Source organism: Cherax quadricarinatus, chromosome 68 (assembly GCF_038502225.1).
Source record: "Cherax quadricarinatus isolate ZL_2023a chromosome 68, ASM3850222v1, whole genome shotgun sequence".
Lineage (NCBI taxonomy): Eukaryota > Metazoa > Arthropoda > Malacostraca > Decapoda > Parastacidae > Cherax > Cherax quadricarinatus.
In genome coordinates this window covers 13,909,032-13,930,319 of record NC_091359.1, presented here as the reverse complement: position 1 = coordinate 13,930,319, position 21,288 = coordinate 13,909,032, and the positions used below count along the sequence as shown (strand labels likewise).

General features: G+C 38.0%; 1 protein-coding gene across 3 annotated transcripts in view; it reads right to left on the bottom strand.

The window, feature by feature from the left end:
• mv (lysosomal-trafficking regulator mauve) overlaps positions 1-21,288 on the bottom strand; it is a 207,150-nt gene that overhangs the window by 18,920 nt on the left and 166,942 nt on the right. For all 3 annotated transcript variants that reach the window (XM_070099689.1, XM_070099691.1, XM_070099690.1), the window contains 9 exons: positions 10,694-10,914; positions 9,627-9,788; positions 8,491-8,575; positions 7,601-7,748; positions 6,985-7,051; positions 5,349-5,481; positions 4,971-5,111; positions 4,763-4,844; positions 4,280-4,415 (listed from right to left, as the gene is read on the bottom strand). In XM_070099689.1, coding sequence (XP_069955790.1) covers positions 4,280-4,415; positions 4,763-4,844; positions 4,971-5,111; positions 5,349-5,481; positions 6,985-7,051; positions 7,601-7,748; positions 8,491-8,575; positions 9,627-9,788; positions 10,694-10,914 — 1,175 coding nt within the window. The remainder of the gene's footprint in view (positions 1-4,279; positions 4,416-4,762; positions 4,845-4,970; positions 5,112-5,348; positions 5,482-6,984; positions 7,052-7,600; positions 7,749-8,490; positions 8,576-9,626; positions 9,789-10,693; positions 10,915-21,288) is intronic.

The window sequence follows — 21,288 nt, the reverse complement described above, 5'->3', positions numbered from 1 at the left end:
GTCACCCTGCCTCAGGCTACTGAGGGCTACTGAGAACACTGCTGCCTCTGCTGGCCTTCACCACCACTATGTATGGCTTATGCTCTCAGTGGCCCTTATACACCCAACAACAAAACACACCACCACTCATTACATATGTACAGTCCAATGTGCGCCCTCAGCCAGCCTCACATGTGCCGCCCGTGCCATTGTTTACCAGCCAGCCTCCGCGGTAACATCCAAGCATACAATCGGAATATTTCGTATTATTACAGTGTTTTCGGTGCTGTTTCTGGAAAATAAGTGACCATGGGCCCCAAGAAAGCTTCTAGTGCCAACCCTACACCAATAAGGGTGAGAATTCCAATAGAAATGAAGAAAGAGATCATTGATAAGTATGAAAGTGGAGTGCGTATCGCCGACCTGGTCAGGTTGTACAAGAAACCCCAATCAACCATCGCTACTATTGTGGGCACCAGAAAGGCAATCAAGGAAGCTGTTCTTGCCAAAGGTTTAACTGTGTTTTCGAAACAAAGATCGCAAGTGATGGAAGATGTTGAGAGACTCTTATTGGTGTGGATAAATGAAAAACAGCTAGCAGGAGATAGCATCTCTCAAGCGATCATAAGCGAAAAGGCTAGGAAGTTGCATCAGGATTTAATTAAAAAAATGCCTGCAACTAGTGCTGATGTGAGTGAATTTAAGGCCAGCAAAGGTTGGTTTGAGAGATTTAAGAAGCGTAGTGGCATACATAGTGTGATAAGGCATGGTGAGGCTGCCAGTTCGGACCACAAAGCGGCTGAAAAATATGTGCATGAATTCAAGGAGTACATAGAGACTGAAGGACTGAAACCTGAACAAGTGTTTAATTGTGATGAAACAGGCCTGTTTTGGAAGAAAATGCCAAGCAGGACCTACATTACTCAGGAGGAAAAGGCACTCCCAGGACAAAAGCCTATGAAAGACAGGCTTACTTTGTTGATGTGTTCCAATGCTAGTGGTGATTGCAAAGTTAAGCCTTTATTAGTGTATCACTCTGAAACTCCCAGACCGTTCAGGTAAAAGAATGTCCTCAAGGAGAATTTGTGTGTGCTGTGGAGGGCAAACAGTAAGGCATGGGTCACTAGGGACTTTTTCTATAACTGGTTACACCATGCATTTGCCCCCAATGTGAAAGATTACCTAACTGAAAAGAAATTAGAACTTAAGTGCCTCCTGGTGTTAGACAATGCCCCTGGTCATCCTACAGACGTGGCAGAGCGACTTTATGGGGACTTGAGCTTCATTAAGGTGAAGTTTTTGCCTCCTAATACCACTCCTCTCCTGCAGCCCATGGACCAGCAGGTTATTGCAAACTTAAAAAAACTGTACACAAAAGCTCTGTTTGAAAGGTGCTTTGTAGTGACCTCAGAAACTCAACTGACTCTAAGAGAGTTTTGGAGAGAGCACTTTAATATCCTCAATTGTGTAAACCTTATAGGTAAGGCTTGGGAGGGAGTGACTAAGAAGACCTTGAACTCTGCTTGGAAGAAACTGTGGCCAGAATGTGTAGACAAAAGGGATTTTGAAGGGTTTGAGGCTAACCCTGAGAGGATTATGCCAGTTGAGGAATCCATTGTGGCATTGGGAAAGTCCTTGGGGTTGGAGGTTAGTGGGGAGGATGTGGAAGAGTTGGTGGAGGAGGACAATGAAGAACTAACCACTGATGAGCTGACAGATCAACTTCAAGAGCAAGAGGCCAGACCTGAGAAAACTGGTTCAGAGGAGGGGAGAGAGAAATTGAAGAAGTTGCCTACTACAAAGATTAAGGAAATGTGTGCAAAGTGGCTTGAAGTGCAAACCTTTTTTGATGAAAATCACCCTCACACAGCTATTGCAAGCCGTGCTGGTGATTATTACACTGACAATGTTGTGAAACACTTTAGGGAAGTCATAAAGGAACGAGAGGTACAGGCCACTATGGACAGACATGTTGTGCGAAAGAAGTCCAGTGACTCTGAAGCTGGTCCTAGTGGCATTAAAAGAAGAAGGGAAGTAACCCCAGAAAAGGACTCGACACCTCAAGTCTTAATGGAAGGGGATTTCCCTTCTAAACACTAACACTCTCTCTCCCCTCCTCCCATCCCATCAATCATCACCAGATCTTCAATAAAAGTAAGTGTCTTGGAACCCTGAGTTTCGGCCACCCTGAGCATCAGATGCTTCGAGCTTCGACTGCTTTTTTCGGCTAAATTTTGTCCCGAGTTTTGGCCTGTGCCCCGTGTTTCGGCTGCCGTACCAGACCTGTCCACCTGCCCGCACGGCAGGCACCTTGAGCCAGTCTAGCTTTGTTTATCCTCGAGTGAACAGTACCCTGAGTGCTCATCCAAACATTTCACAATAAATTCATTGTGTTTAGTGCTTGTTTATTGATTGTGACTGTGAAATAAGCCACCATGTTGCTTCGACTTTAGGCCATGTCAAATTTAGGCTTAGCTCCTGGAACGGATTACGGCCGAGACTCAGGATTCCACTGTAATGACATTTTTTATTCATTCTAGAGTATATGTCATGTTTCTATGTTATTAACCCTTTGACTGTTTCGGCCGTATACGTATATACGTCTTATGAGCCAGTGTTTCGGATGTATATATACTCAATAATTCTAGCGGCATCAAGTCAAGCAGGAGAAATCTGGTGAGAATGGGTCTGTGTGGTCAGTGTGCACTGTATAAAAAAAAATCCTGCAGCACGTGTTGCATAATGAGGAAAAACTCCGACCATGTTTTTGGATTAAAAAGCCGACTTTGAGGCGTATTTTCCTATAGTATTTATTGTTGTATTCTCGCTTTCTTGGTCTCATTTGATAGAATGGAAAACATATTACAGAAATAGAGATGATTTTGATTAGTTTCATGATGAAACAACCTTGAAATTGAGCTCAAAGTAGTGGAAATGTTCGATTTTTATCAATGTTCAAGAGTAAGCAAATCACATATGTCCAATGCACGTCAACTGGGGAGTCTAATATTCTTTCACTAGTGTGCTGATATAATTTATACCATTTTTACAATAATGCAGTAGTCTGCATAACAGTAAATCTTCTATTTTTTGTGTGAATAAAAAATCAAAATAGAAAGCAAGAGTAATATAAGAGGGGCCTAGAGACGTGACTAATGAACAGAGGATATGTTATTTTAGTGCCAAGAATGTCTGGACTGTTTATTCTGGACCCTATTTTGAAATTGGCAACTTTTTTAATTTGCATGAAATTGGCCAAATTGCCAATTTCTGACCACTTTATTGGGTAGTTGAAATTGGTAAATGGGAAATTTCTTGTACTCAGTTGATAGAAAAAATAGATTTTTAAAGAAATAGCTATGAATTTGGTCGGCTGGAACAATGGCATTGGCTGAAAATAGGGCTCAAATTCAGCAAAATCGCCGATGTGTATATATCACCAAGATCACTAACTTCGCAGGAGCATAATTCCATAAGTTTCCGATCAAATATCGTACTTTTGGCGTCATAACCAACGGGAAAAGATTCTCTATGATTTCAAAGAAAAAATAATTTTTTTTTTCAAAAAATTTTCCAACACCAGGAGACACTTCAGGATTTGGGGTTGTGACAGTCAAAGAGTTAATATTGTTTATTATGTCATATTAGATGAACTGTGATAGATAAATAAGCTGTAGAGTTGACATTAGTGTCATATTGAAGGACTATCTTGTCCTGCCTCCAAACACACTCCCCTGCTGCCGCCACAATTCCTAACGTACGTAATGACATATTTTATTCATACACCAACCTGAGTCTTCAATAAAGGAAAGTGTGTTGTTATTATTGTTTTATTCTTCATGTCTCATTGTTTTCTGTGTATGTAAATCTATATTTCATGTAAAAAAAATATTTTTTTTTTTGTTAATACCTTTGGTCTGAAACGGATTAATTGGATTTACATTATTTCTTATGGGGAAAATGGTTTTGCAAAATCGTCAATTTCGCTATTAGTCACACACTCTTGAATGAATTAATTACAAAAAAATAGGGTCCAATGTACTGTACCTGCAAGGGAACTACAAAAATACAAAATGTAATACAGCTCTGGGCCCAAAGTGTTGTCATACAACAGCAGAATTATTAACATGTAGATGCTGTATAATATTGTACTATATAATCAGATGAAAGGAGCAAATTTAAAAAAGAAGAAAATCTGTCTCTTCTGTTTTGGGCCACTCTGCCTCGGTGGTAGACAGTTGTTGTGTTAAAAAAAAAAATAATCAACACAAATTTTGTTAGGAGGAGGCTGGTAACTTACTGCAGGATGAAAGACGTTTATAGCTTCAACAGCTGCTCGGCCAGTTTGCTTGTATCCAAACACAAGGTCAATCCAGTGGTGTAAGCTCTGTGTGACTATTGGAGATTCTAGAGCTGCACGATGTATTAAAATAAACCTGAAAAATACACAAATCTAATGAGTATAGATTTTGGGCCAAACTAAACCTAACACCATTTCATTATATAATTCATTATGTACCACATCTGCTATTTCCCACTAAGGTAATATGATACAGTGACTCAAAGAAGGAAATGCATTCACCATCACTAGAAGGAAATGCATTCACCATCACTCACTTGCAAGAAGTGCACAAACATCCCAATTTAAATGATCATTTCAGCTGTGCTGTATACAATGCTTCCCACCTCCAGGACTCAAGTGAAGATAATATTAATAATAATAAGTTAACCAACCTACTAGTCATGGTTAATAAGTGCGCCTATGTTTAGGTTGAAGTCTCACCTGCGTGGGTCATCACAGCTCCAAGGAGGTAACTGGACATGGTGTACCCTCTCACCACACTGTCTTACACCCATGTTAAAACCTAAAGGAGAAGTGACCATTGCCCAATAAATTTTGCTCATAACTGCTAAATATACAATATATTTTTTTTGTCGTATTTTCCAGTTAGAACTTGGCAAGTTTTCAGTGTATACAGTACTGTACATACCTTCTGAATTTAAAAAAATCTCTGGAAGAAAGAAAAACTCTGGAATGAGTTCTTTGAAATCTGTTGTGGAGTCAGAGGAAGCTAGTCGCCATGTTGTCTGAATGGCATGAAAAGTACGATCAGGAATGTCAAAGTTACCATCTGAAAAATGCAAACAAATACAGGTACAATATTTGCAATGAATAAAAGTCACAGACATAAAACATAATACTAAATATCAGTTCATAATATCAATCCAAAATTTAATTTAGTCTCTTTAACTGAAATGAATAGCAGACTAGCTGGCCGTGATGATTCTTATTTAATGAGCTTTCTGTATTACATTATTCTCTCCTTGCATGATACTCAGCACAAGAGAATACTTCAGTAGTCTCTCACCCTGGTATCGCAGGAATAGTTGTGTAAATGGAGGCAGTCGAACCAAGAAGTGGAGAACGATACCAGAGTTGCTGTAATGAGAACCATAGTGGTAGGGTCCATCCCCAGCATCTTGACTAATCTGTGAAGTTATCTGCCAATATTGAACCTATTAGTATAGTAATGTAATTTCAATGAAAGGAAAGTTATAAATACAGTATGTTAGAAACTGGTAATTACATAATTGCTAGACCATATAATTAGAGGAGCTCTGTGGTAGGCCTACTGGCCCATGCTAAGCAGGTCCTACTATAATATAAAGGAAAACAAAAATTAACGTAGAGAATCTTTAACACTTACAGAACTGCGAAAAAGATTTCAACACTGAAAAAAAAAAGTTTTATGAGAAGTGAAAAAATCTTGACCTTACTGACTTAACCCTTTCAGGGTCCAAGGCCCAAATCTGGAGTCACGCACCAGTGTCCAAGATATTTCAAAAAAAAAATTTGTTATTTTTTCTTATGAAATCGTAGAGAATCTTTTTGTGAAGGTAATAAAACAAAAAGTACGAAAATTGGTGGAAAATTGACGAAATTATGCTCTCGCGAATTTTGATGTGTCAGCGATATTTACGAATCGGCGATTTTGCCGACTTTGACTCCCATTTTAGGCCAATTACATTATTCCAACCAACCAAATTCTTAGCTATTTCACTAGTATTACTTCTATTCTATCGATTGAGCACAAGAAATCGCCAAGTCAACTGTTTCAACTACAAAATAAAGTGATTGGAAATTGTTAATTTGGCCAATTTAACACAAAGTTCAAAATATTCCAATTTCAAAATAGGGTCCAGAATGAACAATGTAGGCATTCCTGGCACTAAACTAACATTTCCTCTGTTCATTAGTTATGTTTTGAGGCTTTACAAATAAATTCCATTTTGATTTTTTATTCATATAATGAATTTTTATTCACACCAAAAAATAGATTTACTGGTATGCAATACTGTAATAATTGTATAAATATCATCACCATATTTGTGAATGTATATTAGACCCACCAGCTGATGTGTATTAGACGTGTGAGGTTGTTTGTTTACTCTTGAATATCGGCAAAAATTTAACATTTCCGCTACTTTGAGCTCAGTTTCAAGCCATTTCCAATGCTAAAACCAATCAAAATCATCTCTATTTCTGTAATATGTCTTCCATTCTATCAAATGAGACCAAGAAATCGCAAATACAACTATAAAAAACATACGAAAAAACACTGCAAAGTTGCTGTTTTAATCGAAAAATCATGATTTCATTTTTTTTCTCTCATTATGCACAGTGTGCTGCAGGATCTGTTTTATGTGGTGCACACATACCACATAGATGTATTCTCTCATATCTAGGCCCAAATGTACCACTCACAGTTTATCAGAGTGAGCTGAGCTCATGGCGTAGATCTACGGTTTGGACCCTGAACGTAAAGCCGTAGATCTACGGGACGGACCCTGAAAGGGTTAAAAGTTGACTGAGAACTATTTTTTGAAAAAAAAAAAAAAAAAAAAAAAAAAAAAAAAAAAAAAAAAAAAAAGAAAGACAGTCAAGTGGTGTCAAAATTCATCATCAGTATATGACTTGTACCATATCTCAGAAGATATATTTACCTCATAATTATTAATGTAGTGCTGTTCCTTATGTGGATGCTGCACAGCTATTGGCTTCTTCAAATTCCTGCAACAAATTAAAATGCACAATGTTATGTGTTTCTACTTGATTGTAGGTAAAAAATCTTCATTCTAAGAACATGAATACCTTCACTGCACAAGAAAACAATACATTAATAAGTGTTGCCATACCTCTCTCCTATACAATGTTGGAGAAACTGTAATAAATGATTTAGACTATCATGGCTACTTCTTAAAATTTCTGTAACACTGAGCACAGAAAATCACCAATATAGCAGCCTTTTTAAATTGAGGACAAAATCTACTGTTAAACTGCATCTTTAACTCCTTAATTTTCAATGTTTATTACAGTAACTGTAAACTGTGTACACACTACTATATTAGGTGTACAGTAGAATATTTTAATGCATATTTTGCTATTTTTAACATTATTCTGATATAACTGATACTCAGACAATCCCCTTATTAGTCTGCTTTATTGAGGGTTTACTGTATTTTATATCACTATAGTAATACAGGGGTTATTCCAAAAACTTTTCTTGCAAAATTGCCATGTATAAATTTGATTGTCAAGTCAAATTTAACAATTTCTTACCTGAAATTAGTTGGATCATTCAGACTGATGATATTTGTCATGTAGTTGGATAATATGAAGGGAAACACAGGATACTGCATTAAGTCATTAAATGAACGTCCTGCCAATTTATTCAGCTGAGTAAGATACTCAAAATTTGTCATCTGTCCTGCAAAAAAAACAAGACAGAAATTGATTCATACTAATGGAATCTTATGGGACAAATGATGCATGGCAGAAGGTAGTTGTTGGTAATGCACAACTGTCCAGAGAGGTACTAATATCCTGTCATAAGTGTGTGAAATAGGAGCCTATTAAAACATTTTGCATTCTGAAAGGATTTCTGATCTCTCAGTTCTGTATCATGAACATGTGAAATAACAGGTGAATTTCACAAACCTCTACTTCTACTATCCTGTGAGTGTCTTAATACGTTTTTTTTATTCCTGTTATATTTCATTTCTAATTAACCCTTAAATTGTCCAAATGTAGATCTACATTTGTGCGCGTAGCACTCTGACCTTGATTTCCTTCATAAGAAAGCATGTAAAAAAAAACGTAGATCTACGTTCGGAGTGCTACTCAAGTGAACGCAAATCTACGTTTGGACAGTTTAAGGGTTAAAGAAATCTGATTATAGATTGTCAAGGTCAATGATCTACAGAACCATGAATAGGTAATACAAACAGGCCCCACTTAACAGCACTTCACTTTACAGCAGTAGCCTAGAACTTAACTTGTTGTATAAGCAAGGCCCTCCTGTATATAAACTACACATACATTGTTTCTCTGTCTCTATAATAACAATTTTCCTTTTCTCTTTATCTCACACTGTAGCCCTAGTGATTCATGTCTGCAAGAAGCTGAGTGAATAATGAAGCTCAATACCCCCAAATGAGTGCATTAATTACCTTCACGCCATCGTGCTGTAACCTCCGGAAGAGTAGTCTTGCTTAATAAATTTGGCATATCAGACATACTGAGTACTCCAATCACCTGTAATTATATGTAGTCCATCTTAAAAGAGTAAGAAAAAATCAATATCCTAAGAGGCAATCCTAATTTTCATGAAGAGTGAAAGCTAAGCAGTTTATCCAGTAAATAAATTAAGTGTATAATGAAAAAAACATTTAGTAGGTTTACTTTGATCAAATGAGTAAGACATATCACAGTTTATTAATTAAAATAGTAAAAATAAAAAATGCAATCTCCATGGGGAAGTGGAACAGAATTCTTCCTCCGTAAGCCATACGTGTTGTAAGAGGCGACTAAAAATGCTGGGAGCAAGGTGCTAGTAACCCCTTCTCCTGTATATGTTAATAAATTTAAAAAGAAAAACTTTAATTTTTCTTTTAAGGTCACCCTGCCTCAGTGGGATATGGCTGGTTTGTTGAAAAAAAAAATACAATACACTGTATACTGAACAGTATTATTTATTATTACATTCATGGGGAGAACTAAACCCATAAGGGTCATACAGTGAATGGAAGGTATTCAGGCTTGAGGAGTATGTCACTGATGCCAGCTAGGCCAGTATATCCTGTACAAGTACTAGTAGAAATAAAGATTCAAGGAAATGGAGCATTTGTCCATTTCCTTAGATCAAAAGCCCAACACCAACATTAAGAAACGTTCTTTGAGGGGTATACCGAACTGTACACGGCCTCTCCTCATTTAACGACAGAGTTCCATTCCTAAGACCACGTTTGTAAACGAATTCATCGCTAAGTGAGGAGTATACTATAATGGTAGTGGGTTTGTGTCAACCATCTTTGATATTGTTTTAATGTCATCTTTGCACCATTGATAACATTTCTGATATATTTTTAAAAGTTTATACAGTAATATACTATGTATTCTAATAAACAGAATAGGGGACATTAGCTCTAATATACATTATTTAGGTATGCACACTGGTCAGAGAGCCCATCGTAAGTCCGAGTCGTTGGTAAACAAATACGTTGCGAAGTGAGGAGAGGCTATACTGCATACATTATAAAAACATATTTTAGTGAATGTAGAGTGAAACACCTATGAAAATTCTTACCTGATTACGATGCTGTGTATCAATAAAAGCTACCAAGACCGTGTGGCCTGTTGTGAGAAAAAGTTCTAGAGCACAGTCCTGGAGTTGGTATCTTCGAATGTGTATCTCTCGGACATTATCCAGAGGCCAGGTCACGGATACTAACTCACTGCTGCTGCCGCTCTGTGAAGGATGGAACATATTGAATTAAAATTCCCAAACAAAAAAAATATTTAGAATAAAGACTGAATGTATTAAAGAGGCTTTATGAGGACATTATAAAGCTCACACAATTAAAGAAATATCAAGAGATACAAATCTTCCATTGTACACTGAATCTACAAATGAAAAAAAAAAAATGAGACATCCAATAGGATTATGACTTACAATGAGCACATCTATCATAAAGCCAACAAATAGGCTGTAACAATGATAAAGACTCTTCAGCCATATGAGTTAAGAGAAAACAAGTGACAAATGATGAAAGATATAACTGAGCAACTAAACAACAATTGGGGGAGAGAAAGAAATGATTGTAAATAAATATATATTAAAAAATAAAAGCTGATACTCTTGATATGAACCACTATGTGTGTTCTCTACTCATGGTATTCTTGAGAAAGTGATGCTTGCACTTCTGAAATAATTTAACGGCTCAACTTGCTGCATTTATGTGATAGGGACTTTCAGAGTAAAACTGAAGTTTGGAGAGTTTAAACTAACAGAAGGAAATGAGGATAGATGGATACAAAAGTGTCCCTAGGATGGGGATAAGGTAAGAGTACTGAACTGATGAGAACACTTTGGAAAAAGTGCAGTGGGACAGATGAATTAAAACAAAATATCGAATAAACTGAATCTGAGAACCTTTCAAGGTAGGCTAGATATGTTACCATGCTAGGTGGAGATTGTTATCAAATTGATGGGATAGTCATGCATAAGAAATGATGCTGTGCAACTAGTTATGGTGAACATACGCTTTTAAAATACAGCAAGTACTAATAATGGAAAATCTTAATGAGAAATTTTTATGATAATCAATTTTATGTGATGCAAGGAATACAAAAATTATACTATGACAGGATTACCTGGTTCATGTCAATGGTAACTTGCTCTCCAACAAAATACATAGCGGTTCGGCTAATTAGTATTTCGCCGCGCTGTACCATGCCAGGAGACACAACTGATGCACTGCTCATGTGGACGATGCGTTCACTGACATTAAGCCTCTCTATCATCACAGCCATTGCAGACTCTGTCTCAGAACCTTCGAGAACTGACTCCAGGGGAGATGGCTGGTTTTCTATATCTGTATAAAAAAAATATATATATACAGTGGACCCCCGCTTAACGATCACCTCCTAATGTGACCAATTATGTAAGTGTATTTATATAAGTGCGTTTATATGTGTATGTTTGGGGGTCTGAAATGGACTAATCTACTTCACAATATTCCTTATGGGAACAAATTCGGTCAGTACTGGCACCTGAACATACTTCTGGAATGAAAAAATATCGTTAATCGGGGGTCCACTGTATACATATATATATATATATATATATATATATATATTTTTAATTATAGGTACAGGTCCGCCATCACAAATCCGGCAATCAGTTATTCGGTACTAATTTTGGCTAGCATAATTTCAAATTTCCAGGGTCGCCACACCAACCTGCTGGTACTGTTTGGTGACGCTACTTGCTGCGTAAGTCATTCCAATTTCTTTTTCTCCATTTATTGTTTTAACCTGCTTACTTATAGCCCTAGCCATGGTTCCAATGAATAAAATAAATGCTTCTCATTATGTAAAGCACCTACACAGTATATTATCCATTAAAGATAAGGTGGCTTTGAAGCCACTGTTGGTTGCCATGAGCTCTGTCTCACGAAGCAGGAGAATATGCTTTATTACGCTAATATCAACAGTACAGCTTATTTGCCTATCACAATTGATCTAATATGACATAAGAAACAATATAAATAACATAAAACATGTTAAATACTCCAGAATAAATAATATTTGCCATAACATTGAGTGGTTCGACAGAGGTATGAAAAGGATATGGTATACAAATACCATTCTCCTATCCCTGTCTTGGTGGCTTATATTAGAGAGAACGGAGTGTAGCACAGGGCTAACTGTGAAATACACTCGTACTGCACCATAAACCTGAAACAAAAGTTATTTTCTCTATATTGATTATCACACAAAGCAGCATATGTGTAGAGAACCTAGGATAACCCAAAAATAGTCAAAGTGACTTATTTTTAGTACCTGACTTGGGTTAGCCATATATGATTTTTGGTAAATATTCGATTCCCAGCCAGGGTAGAAACATTAGGCATGTTTCTTTAAACCTGTTGTCTATGTTTACCCATCAGTAAATGGGTACCTGGATGTTAGCTGACTAGTGAGGGTGTTATCCTGGGACACTGACCTAATTTTCTTGAAATACTCAGCATAACAAGCGGCTTTCTATATAGTAGTATGTCACTGATGTCAGCTAGGCCTGTATACCTTGTACATGTACATGTAGTAAATAAAGATATTATTATTATTATTATTTTTTTTTTTTTTTTTTTTTTTCAACAAGTCGGCCGTCTCCCACCGAGGCAGGGTGACCCAAAAAAGAAAGAAAATCCCCAAAAAGAAAATACTTTCATCATCATTCAACACTTTCACCACACTCACACATTATCACTGTTTTTGCAGAGGTGCTCAGAATACAACAGTCTAGAAGCATACACATATAAAGATACACAACATATCCCTATTATTATTATTATTATTATTATTATATTATTTTCTCAGTTGTTTGTTAGGTTATCTTATTCAAACTTGGGCAATGTATGATGGAAAGATACTTCTTCACGTACACCAAAAATGAAAGAAATCAGACCATAATCTCTATGAAAAGAGGCAAATGTAGTCCCTGTTCACAAAAAGAAGAGCAGAGCAGAAATCAGCAACTACAGACCAGTGTCAATCCTGTCAATCACTGGTAAGATCCTTGAGACAATAATCTCAAGACAAATGACAGAGTTTTTTGACTACCACTCACTACTTTGTGATCGTCAATATGGCTTCAGGAAAGGTTACTCTGCTGCTGATCTGTTGTTAAACCTCTCCACTAAGTGGCACCAGTCACTGGATGAATCCAAAGTCAGCTGTGTGGTAGCACTGGACATTGCTGGCGCTTTTGACCGGGTGTGGCACCAGGGCCTCTTAGCAAAACTTCAAGCACTGGGAATTGCAGGCTCTATGCTATGTCTCCTCAGTGATTACCTTCATGGTAGATCTCTAAGTGTAGTTCTCAATGGAACGGAATCAGCAAGACATCCAATTGGGGCAAGTGTTCCACAAGGAAGCGTGCTGGGTCCATTGTTATGGAATGTCTACTTCAACGACCTTCTTCATCTCATCCCAGAATCACATGCATATGCAGACGACTGTACACTGACATTCACTTATCCAAGAGAAGAAATGCCAGCTGCTCTAAGCTACATCAATCACCAGCTGAGAGCTATATCAGCTTGGGGAAATAGATGGCAAGTAACATTTGCACCTGAGAAAATGCAAATGATGATCGTCTCTAGGCACCATGATGGTAATGCTGGTGCAGTAGTAAGGATGAATGGGAGGGTGTTGGCACCTGGAGAAGAAGTTGATATCCTTGGGGTGAAATTTGACTCCAAACTAACCATGAAGAACCATGTTGTAAATCTTGCAAACAAGGCAGCCAGGAAGCTTACAGCACTTCGCCGTATCTCGCATCTGCTTGACAGTAGGGGTTGCAAGATCCTGTACGAGGCACAAGTACGCTCACACCTTGAGTATGCTCCACTTTCTTGGTTTGCCTGCCCCCCCTCTCATCTACCACTGCTTGACAGAGTAGAGAACAGAGCAAGACGTCTCATCTCTCGCCTGGACCCATCCTGGATAGATCTGTCATTTCAGCAGAGCCTTCAACACAGGAGGGACGTGGGTGGCCTTACTGTTATGTACAAGGCCAATATTGTCAAAATACCACACTTGGATCCACTTCGAGGACAGCGTGAAACAAGCTTTTATGCCACAAGACGGGCAGAAAGTAGCAACTTCACTCTGGCTGTACCCTTCTCCAGAACATCACTCCATCTGAGATCATACATACCCAGGATGACTCGAATATGGAACACATTCGTACAGCATAATGATGTCAACGAGATAAAGTCAGTTGATCAAATGAAAATGCTGGCCCACAGATGGCTCCAACTTCATCCTGTTCCCTACTTGTATGTCTCATAACAATAAAAATGCTTTCAAATGAGCTGATGTAGATAACAGCTCTTAGCTTGCCAATAAAGTTAGGAATCCTTAACCTGTAAATAGCTTGTCAATAAAGCTAGGGATCCTTAACCTTGTCAAACCCTGTGTAAAAAAAAAAAAAAAAAAAAAGAGTTCACTTCTCAGCCATTAGCAGCCGCTTAGTGGTATATTTTTGTATGGTTGCTATGGTTATATTCTCATTTGATAGAATGAAAGATATATTACAGAAATAGATATGATTTTGATTGCTTTCATGATGAAAAGTACCTTGAAATTGCGCTCACAGTAGCAGAAATGTTCTATTCTTTAGCGAAGCTCAAGAGTAAAAGAATGACGTCACCGTCCAATACCTGTCCGCCTGCCAGTCTAAATTCCAGTACGGAGTCAAGAATGGCTTGACATTATTTATACAATCATTACAATAATGCAGCAGTCTGCATAACAGTAAATCTTCTATTTTTTTTGTGAATAAAAATTCCAAATGGTAAGCAAGAGTAATATAAGAGGGGCATGTAGCCATGACTAATGAACAGAGAAAATGTTATTTTAGTGCCAGGAATGTCTGCATTGTTTATTCTAGACCCTATTTTGAAATTGGCATCTGTTGAAATTTGTGTGAAATCGGCCAAATTGCCAATTTCTGACCACTTTATTGGGTAGTTGAAATAAGTGAATGGGCGGTTTCTTGTACTCAGTTGACAGACTAGAAGTAAATAAGTTTATTCAGGTATATACAAATATAGTTACATAGATTATCATACATAGCAGTGTATGTATAGAGAACCTGGGATAACCCAGAAAAGTCAGTGATTTATTTCCAGTACCTAGCTTGGGCTTGCCATATATGATTTTTGGTAAATATTTTTTTTCTCGGTTGTTTGTTGGGCTATCTCATTGAAACTTGGGCAATGTATGATGGAAAGATGCTTCTTAACGTACAACACAAATAAAAAAGACGGATGATAAATAAAGGAGTTCACTTCTCAGCCATTATTAAGTGTATTCTAACCTAACCACTCTGTAATCCGGCAAATACAGTAATCCGACACACTACAGGTCCCAATGATGCTGGATTTGTGATGGAGGACCTGTAGTAGGTTGGTAGACAGCAACCACCCAGGGAGGTACTACCGTTCTGCCAAGTGAGTGCAAAACGAAAGCCTGTAATTGTTTTACATGATGGTAGGATTGTTGGTGTCCATTTTTGTCTCATAAACATGCAAGGTTTCAGGTACGTCTTGCTACTTCTACTTACACTTAGGTCACACTACACATACATGTACAAGCATATATATACACACCCCTATGGGTATTCTTCTATTTTCTTACTAGTTCTTGTTCTTGTTTATTTCCTCTTACCTCCATGGGGAAGTGGAACAGAATTCTTCCTCCGTAAGCTATGCGTGTTTTAAGAGGCGACTAAAATGCCAGGAGCAAGGGGCTAGTAACCCCTTCTCCTGTATAAATTACTAAATTTAAAAAGAGAAACTTTCATTTTTCTTTTTTGGTCACCCTGCCTCGGTGGGATACGGCCGGTTTGTTGAAAGAAAGAAGAATAATATATTTTTAATACACTGGCTGTCTCCCACCAAGGTAGGGGGGGTGACCTGACAAAAAAAACACTTTCACCATCATTCACGCTATCATTTTCTTACCAGAGGTGTGCAGATATGACAGTTCAAATGACTCTCCAAAAAGAAAATATTCCCACCCTTCCTTTAGAGTGCAGGCACTGTATTTTCCATTTCCAGGACTCAAGTCCGGTTAGCCAGTTTCCCTGAATCCCTTCACAAACCGTTACCCTGCTCACACTCTAACAGCTCATTAGGTCCCAAAAGCATTTGCCTCCACTCACTCCTACACTGCTACAAAATTAACGGCCACAAAAAAGAGGTTTATTATGACACACACAACAAAAGGAGACCTTTATTAGCATGATGTTTTATATACGTGAGGTTTATCCAGTAAATGATTTAGCCTACTACTTTTAAGTTATGCCATATTTCAACCAAGATCTAACAAAATTTATGAATTAGATGATTATTATCCCCATGTGCTCGAACAAGATATTCCTGGCCTAAATTTCCCCTGCATGTATACCCTTCCTTTCTTGTGGGACATCAGCAACAATACCTTGGCTGATCAGGCCATCATCAAGGAAGACTGGCTTCAGGCTGTGCAACAAGGGTAGAAGAACCCTTGTAGCTAGTCAAAGGTGTTCCTCTAACCACTCAAATACAAAGATGCAATTTTAAGGTATATCAGAGACCCACTGGATATCTGTTAGTGTTGCATTTTTCAGGCAAATAACATTAGTTCCCCACAGTGTACGGCTTCCAATATATAATTCAGTGCAAAACCTACTTAATATAAAACTCAAGTGTAAACCCAAAGTGCAGTCACGGTTACACTTCAGCACACTTGGTTGCATACAATACTCATAAACCATACACAATAAAGTTTTTAAACACCAAATGCTTCTAATATTTCTTTTATTCCTGCATTTATTTATGATTCCATAATTTCCTGCTCTAGTACTAGAGATATGGAGATACAGTGGACCCTCGGTTATCAGCCGTAATGTGTTCCAGAAGGTTGACCTAAAACCAAAGTGGCCAAAAAGCGAAATAATATTTCCCATAAGAATTAATGTAAATACAATTAATACAAAATGGGAATTGACACAGTTACTTTTTGCTGATGATACTGTGCTTATGGGAGATTCTAAAGAAAAATTGCAAAGGTTTGTGGATCAGTTTGGGAGTGTGTGTAAAGGTAGAAAGTTGAAAGTGAACATAGAAAAGAGTAAGGTGATGAGGGTATCAAATGATCTAGATAAAGAAAAATTGGATATCAAATGATCTAGATAAAGAAAAATTGAATATCAAATTGGGGAGGAGGAGGAGTATGGAAGAAGTGAATGTTTTCAGATACTTGGGAGTTGACGTGTCAGCGGATGGATTTATGAAGGATGAGGTTAATCATAGAATTGATGAAGGAAAAAAGGTGAGTGGTGCGTTGAGGTATATGTGGAGACAAAAAACGTTATCTATGGAGGCAAAGAAGGGAATGTATGAAAGTATAGTAGTACCAACACTCTTATATGGGTGTGAAGCTTGGGTTGTAAATGCTGCAGCAAGGAGGCAGTTGGAGGCAGTGGAGATGTCCTGTCTAAGGGCAATGTGTAGTGTAAATATTATGCAGAAAATTCGGAGTGTGGAAATTAGGAGAAGTTGTGGAGTTAATGAAAGTATCAGTCAGAGGGCTGAAGAGGGGCTGTTGAGGTGGTTTGGTCATTTAGAGAGAATGGATCAAAGTAGAATGACATGGAGAGTGTATAAATCTGTAGGGGAAGCAAGGCGGGATAGGGGTCATCCTCGAAAAGGTTGGAGGGAGGGAGGTAAAGGATTTTTTGTGGGCAAGGGGCTTGGACTTCCAGCAAGCGTGCATGAGCGTGTTAGATAGGAGTGAATGGAGACGAATTGTATTCGAGACCTATTGAGCTGTTGGAGTGTGAGCAGGGTAATATTTCGTGAAGGGATTCAGGGAAACTGGTTACATATTTTTATATAGCCGGACTTGAGTTCTGGAAATGGGAAGTACAATGCCTGCACTTTAAAGGATGGGTTCAGGATATTGGCAGTTTGGAGGGATATGTTGTGTATCTTTATATATGCTTCTAAATTGTTGTATTCTGAGCACCTCTGCAAAAACAGTGATTATGTGTGAGTGAGGTGAAAGTGTTGAATGATGATGAAAGTATTTTCTTTTTGGGGATTTTCTTTCTTTTTGGGTCACCCTGCTTTGGCGGGAGACAGCCGACTTGTTAAAAAAAAAACAATTAATGTAAATTTAATTAATGTAAATACAATTAATTGGAGGGATATGTTATATATCTTTATATATGCTTCTAAATTGTTGTATCTCGGCACCTCTGCAAGGACAGTGATTATGTATGAGCGAGGTGAAAGTGTTGAATAATAATGAAAGTATTTTCTTTTTGGGTCACCCTGCCTCGGTGGGAGATGGCCAACTTGTTGAAAAAACAAAAAAAAAAAACAATTAATCCGTTTCAGACACCCAAAAATATTGACAAAAAATACATTTTTTAAAGATTAACTATAATTTTACATACACAAAACAATGAGGCCTAAATAAAATAAATAAAGAACATTTAAATCACAATTACATACCTTTTATTGAAGACTCTTGTTATCATGTGGGAGTTCGACACGTGGATTAGGTAAAGAAATACTCACGTAGGCTGGTAGTACGTATAATTACAGATAATGTGGGTAGCGCCCTTACAGCCGTTACCTAGTCTCACTGCTCTCTCTCGTACAACTGACTGACTGGCCGCCCACAGTACCCATATGTGAGAGGGTCTTTGAATACTGCCAGGTCAGCGCAATATGAGTTCAGACAGTGACTCAGGCAGAGACGGTTGGTCGTGAGTCAACTGGCACAGTGGTTACTGGTAACTGGTTACTACTACTGAGAGCTCGGCGACGCTAACGTATGTCGTCCCGACATACAACTAATACAAACTAGAGATGGCAGGTGTACGGCTTGGGCTGATTCTATACAATGTTAAAGTACACAACAATTAAACATTATAACATACATAAGTAGAACATTGGAATGGAAGCTTACGTAACTGAAACTGTAATGCAATACAAGGTATAATATAGCACAACTTAAAACTCAACAAATGAACATCGAACTCAACGTTGAGATTACAAGTGATAAAAAAAAATTTTGATCGATCGATCTGTATTCATGTGATCTACGGATTCTGAGGGAGGAATATATACAAAGAAAGAGTGTTTAACAGAAAGGCAGATTCGGTGCACTCAAATCTAGACTGTTAACTCTCAGAATGCGGAGAGAACATGAACACAAAAAAAAATTCTTGAATACTGATAAGTTGATACTGTAATTATTCATCTATACAGGTTGTTTACATTTAACCCCAACTCTGCTAGGGTGAGATTGACATATGCAGAATGGGTGTCATCTCTGGGAGGATCAAACTCTGCAGCACTGGCTAACTCATGCTGTATTTGAGGCAAATCTGAATTGGAAGTTACAAATGATACTTGAGGATTTCTCAATACCTGTCGTGTACGTAGGGAATAACGACATTCAGGTTGATCGTCTGACTGAGTATCAGAGGAAGAGAGTACAGGATCAGGAGGATTTTCAGAGTCTGTCACATTAGTCTGGGTTGGAACATCATTATCATCACATACTAACTTCATATGATCTAAATGCGATTCTTTATACTGACCAGTACTAATCTCTCTAACCTTATACTTATTACCAGTGATATGTTCAACTACTCGATAAGGACCAACAAACTTTTGATCAAGCTTTGGCATTGCAGACGTTTTGTTAAAGTTAATCAGCATAACTCTCGAACCTACTTTGATTTTGGATGGCTTTGCTCGAGTGTTTGCGACTCTTGTAAATTCAGCTGTTGATTTATGAAGTGTTTCACGGATTCTTCTAAAAACACTTTGAGCTAAGCTGGTACGAGTTGCTATGAAATCATCAGGGTTGTAATTTGGTTTCGGGATAGAATATAACAACTCATAAGGCAAACGTTTATCTACACCATACAATGCATAATGTGGAGTGTCACCTATAGAAACATTGTAAGCAGAATTTATAGCACACTGCACATCAGGTATAACTTCATCCCAAGTTTCACTGTTGGGATTGATAGTGGCTCTCAAGACATCAAGTACTTTCTTATTGGTTCGTTCCGCTAACCCATTGCTGGCAGGATGATGAGGAACAATGGTGGATTTAGAGATCTTGTACAAGGTGCACAAATTTTCAAGAATCTCATTACAGAATTCACCTCCATTATCTGTTACTAGGGACTTAGGGGTGGTATGTCTGCAGATAATGCGTTCTTTAAACGCTTTAGCTACTGTCTCGGCAGTCTTATCTGCAATAGGAACTAACTCACAATATCTGGTGAAATGGTCTACCATAACACACAGATGTTTGTTACCTTGGAGGGAACATTGGAAATTAGTTAACAAATCTAGCGCAACTCTTTCCCACGGTTCGCTAGTAGTTGGATATACTTGGATTGGATTAGGACCATTAGCATTACCTTTATGTTGCATGCAGACACTACATTTCTTAACATACTCAGAAATATCAGTTGCCATACGAGGCCAAAAGTATTTCAATCTGGCTTGTTTTACTGAACGATCCATACCAGGGTGTGCAACACCTGGTACATCGTGAACTAACTGTAAGGCTACATTCACTAGTGACTGTGGAATTACTAACTGGTATACTCTTTATCATGTGGGAGTTCGACACGTGGATTAGGTAAAGAAATACTCACGTAAGCTGGTAGTACGTATAATTACAGATAATGTGGGTAGCGCCCTTACAGCCGTTACCTAGTCTCACTGCTCTCTCTCGTACAACTGACTGACTGGCCGCCCACAGTACCCATATGTGAGAGGGTCTTTGAATACTGCCAGGTCAGCGCAATATGAGTTCAGACAGTGACTCAGGCAGAGACGGTTGGTCGTGAGTCAACTGGCACAGTGGTTACTGGTAACTGGTTACTACTACTGAGATTGTTGGCTTATGGAAGACAGAGGAGAGAGGGAGGAGAGTATTGTTTGGAGGACAAAATACTCCTTCAATATGACAATAATATCAACTCTGGCTTATTTATCTATCACAATTCATCTAATATGATATAATAAACAATATTAATAACATAGAAACATATCTACTCTAGAATGAGTACAATATGTCATTATGTATGTCACGAGTGGTGGTGGTGGTGTGTTGTTGTTGTTGGGTTTATAAGGGCCACTGAGATCATAAGCTGTACATATTAGTGGTAGTTTAGAGGGCAGCAGAGGCCACCTCCACTATTCACACAAACAATGTATGTAATTTATAAATAAGAAAGATTTAACTTTAATTTATAAATAAAAAATATTTACACTTTATAAATAAGAATTATTTACACTTACTGTACCTTGGAGGAGATGCTGGCATTGGTTTAGGGTGGTGGAAGATAGGCAGAGCGGCGTATATTGTCAGTGGCCCTATATACCTCTTAACAACATTGGAGGAGTCAGTTTCGTGTTGTCCTTTTTCTATTGCTTAATCGCTTAACTTACTTGCTACACTTTATTGCTGGCTGGCACTATAGCCTTTATCGACTCATGCTGCTTTAGTATTGTACATATCACAGAATCACTGAATCACTGAAGGCGGCACATTCTCCCCTCTCTCTCCTTCCTTCACTCTCATACTTTTCAACAATGCTTTCTTAAATTCCATTGTGTTTCTCACTTTCTTTACCAACGAAACTTTCTTTGGGG